This window comes from Galeopterus variegatus, unplaced genomic scaffold, assembly GCF_000696425.1.
Source record: "Galeopterus variegatus unplaced genomic scaffold, G_variegatus-3.0.2 Scaffold2555, whole genome shotgun sequence".
NCBI classification, from domain to species: Eukaryota; Metazoa; Chordata; class Mammalia; order Dermoptera; family Cynocephalidae; genus Galeopterus; species Galeopterus variegatus.
Genome location: NW_007728666.1, coordinates 238,988 through 241,383, shown reverse-complemented (window position 1 = coordinate 241,383; position 2,396 = coordinate 238,988). Strand labels below are relative to the sequence as shown.

The 2,396-nt window shown below is 53.3% G+C and overlaps 1 protein-coding gene across 1 annotated transcript in view; it reads left to right on the top strand.

Annotated features, from left to right (window-relative positions):
* The window catches only part of WDR65 (WD repeat domain 65), a gene marked incomplete at its 5' end in the record, with an annotated part of 42,013 nt that extends 41,013 nt beyond the window's left edge, over positions 1 to 1,000 (top strand). The window contains one exon of the mRNA XM_008582282.1: positions 647 to 1,000. Within this exon, the coding sequence (XP_008580504.1) occupies positions 647 to 861 (215 nt within the window). The remainder of the gene's footprint in view (positions 1 to 646) is intronic.
* Between the last annotated feature and the right edge of the window lie 1,396 nt (positions 1,001 to 2,396).

Here is a 2,396-nt window from a genome sequence, read left to right as displayed (position 1 = left end):
AAAAGGCAGTGAATCTAAAAGGAACCCATTTGGTAGGTAGGAAATAGAGTTGTCCAGGAAGAAGAGGTCTCAGTTCAGTCAAAGATGACATGTGTTGAGCCTAAGGCAGTCAGAGAATGGAGTACCATCATTAAAGATTTAAAAGATGCAAGATCCTGGGGAGGGATGATAGAGCAGGTGCCTGCATGGCGTGGAGGCCAAGGTCATTAACGCTGGGAGTTCAGCCTTGTGAGGCTGGGGCGTGGGATGAGCCGTGGACCCGTGGACACACATTGCCCAGGATGATGGCAGCACCAGAGACAAGGAGGATGCCTGAGACTTTGGGGGAAAATCCTCAAGGAACATGAGTGAGTGAGAGGGCTTCAGAGCAGGTGGACTGGGGGCTCAGGAGGGCACTGATGGGGTCACGCTCAGCATTCACCTTACCACTCTGAAGTGTGTCTCTCCATCTCTCCATCTCTCTGCTAGACAGTGAAGTAGCTTATCTCTGTATCTGTAGTATCTGGGACTGGGTGTCTGCCCCACAGTTGGTGCCCAATAAATGCTTGAGGAGGCAGGGAGGGAGAGGGGAGGCTAGGCTGGTTTCAGAAAAGCTTTGCAGCCGTCCAGTGGACAGGCCCACATCAGCCCCACTGTGTCCCTACAGTGCCCAGCAGGGACATGCTCAGTATCGCTCCCACCATGAGATTGAATGAGCAAGAAGAAACTGGGAGAATCATCGAGATGCAACGCATAGAAATCCGGCGCCTCAGAGACCAGATCCAAGAGCAAGAGCAGGTCCCAGGGTTCCACACTCTCCCTGGAATTCGGCTTCCTTCCCTCCTCGACTCAGAGGTAGACTTTGAGGTACAGACCAAGTGACCCCGTCTGGTGAGCCATCTCCAGCCACAGCCAGAAGCAGCACCACGTGCATGTGCTCAGGCCAAACTCATGCTGGAGTCCCTGCAGTCCCTGCAGCATTGACCCCACCAACCTCTTTCTCTTGCCCTTGCGAGTTTGGGACATGGTCAGAATAAAGGTGTTTGCCCACAGCCTTGTCCAGCTTCTGCTTAGCTAGGGGATTGGGTGCAGGGGAGGGAAAAATGGGAGCTTGAGGACCAGGGGGCTCCGGCTTATCCAAAGCCAATGCAGCTTGTCCCTGTCTGGGCACAGGGCTGCCTGGCACCGCAGAGATCACACTGGACCTGGGGCTGGCTTCCTGTCACCCTTTCCTCTTGCCTGCTACTTCTCACCTGTCTTTCTCCTCTGCCGGCTCAGTCAGGACCAGACAAAGCCACCTACATTTTCCTCCCCTTTGTGAAATGTAATGAGGCTTTCTCGGGATTTTTATACCTGTGTAGAAATGAGAGTAAAATAATGAATAGAAGGGCTGGCTGGTTAGCTCACTTGGTTAGAGCGTGATGCTGATTAACACCAAGGTCAAGGGTTCAGATCCCTTTACTGGCCAGCCACCACCAACAACAAAAAAAAAAAAAATAGATAAAGTAATGAGCATGGCGCATGGCAAAGCTACAAGAATTCTCCATCATCTCACTGTGTCTGCTGACCTGTCTTAGGACCCTCACAGTGCTCTGCCCTTCTGCTCTTAACTCCACATCACTCTGGACGTCAGCTTTGCTCTGTGGGTCCCTGCCCTGCTCCTTTTCTGGGGGTGCTTCTCCTTCTGGTAATTCCTCTCAGGTCCCATCCTGGGAGACCCAGCCACTCAGGGTTACCAGGAAAGATAGTTCTTTATGCACTAAAGAGCAAAGGAATGTAACCCAAATGTCTCTGTCTTCTCCCAGCGGCAGAGGCCAGACACCCCTCCAAGACCCAAATAATGAATATTTAAACCCACAGCTCTTGCTGGTCCCTGCTGGTCACCTCTGGCTGTCTTAAACCTGGCATCTCCAAGGCATCTTCTCACCTTCCCCCAATCTGCTTTACCCAAATTCTGGTCATGCTCTTGGGTAGTTTTCACACGAGAGCTGAGGCTTAGCTGTCCACATCGGGCGAGGCTCTCCCGAGGCTGGGGATAACCGAAGGAAGTGTGCGGCAGAGGCCCTAAGGCAGAGTACTCCAGGGGTCTCCATGGGACTCGCTCCTTAGCAACTCCCTCCCCAGGCTGGTCTGTACCCTGTCCAGAAGCCAGCATGTCTCCTCCACGCCATTGTGCCCTCCAGCATGTCCTCTACCCACTGGGGGACCAGATCCGGAGAGCAGGACAAATTCAGGCATCCCTAAGAGGTTCCACCATGAGGATGACAGCCCATTACATTATCGTGCCAGGTAGACGGGCTCTCCTGGACTCAAACTTCTCCACTCCAAACTAGCACCTTGGCTTTACCTTTGCAGAAGAAACTGACTCTAAATGATAGTCGGGGAGAGACTGCAGTGGCGGGGGCGGGGGGGGGGGG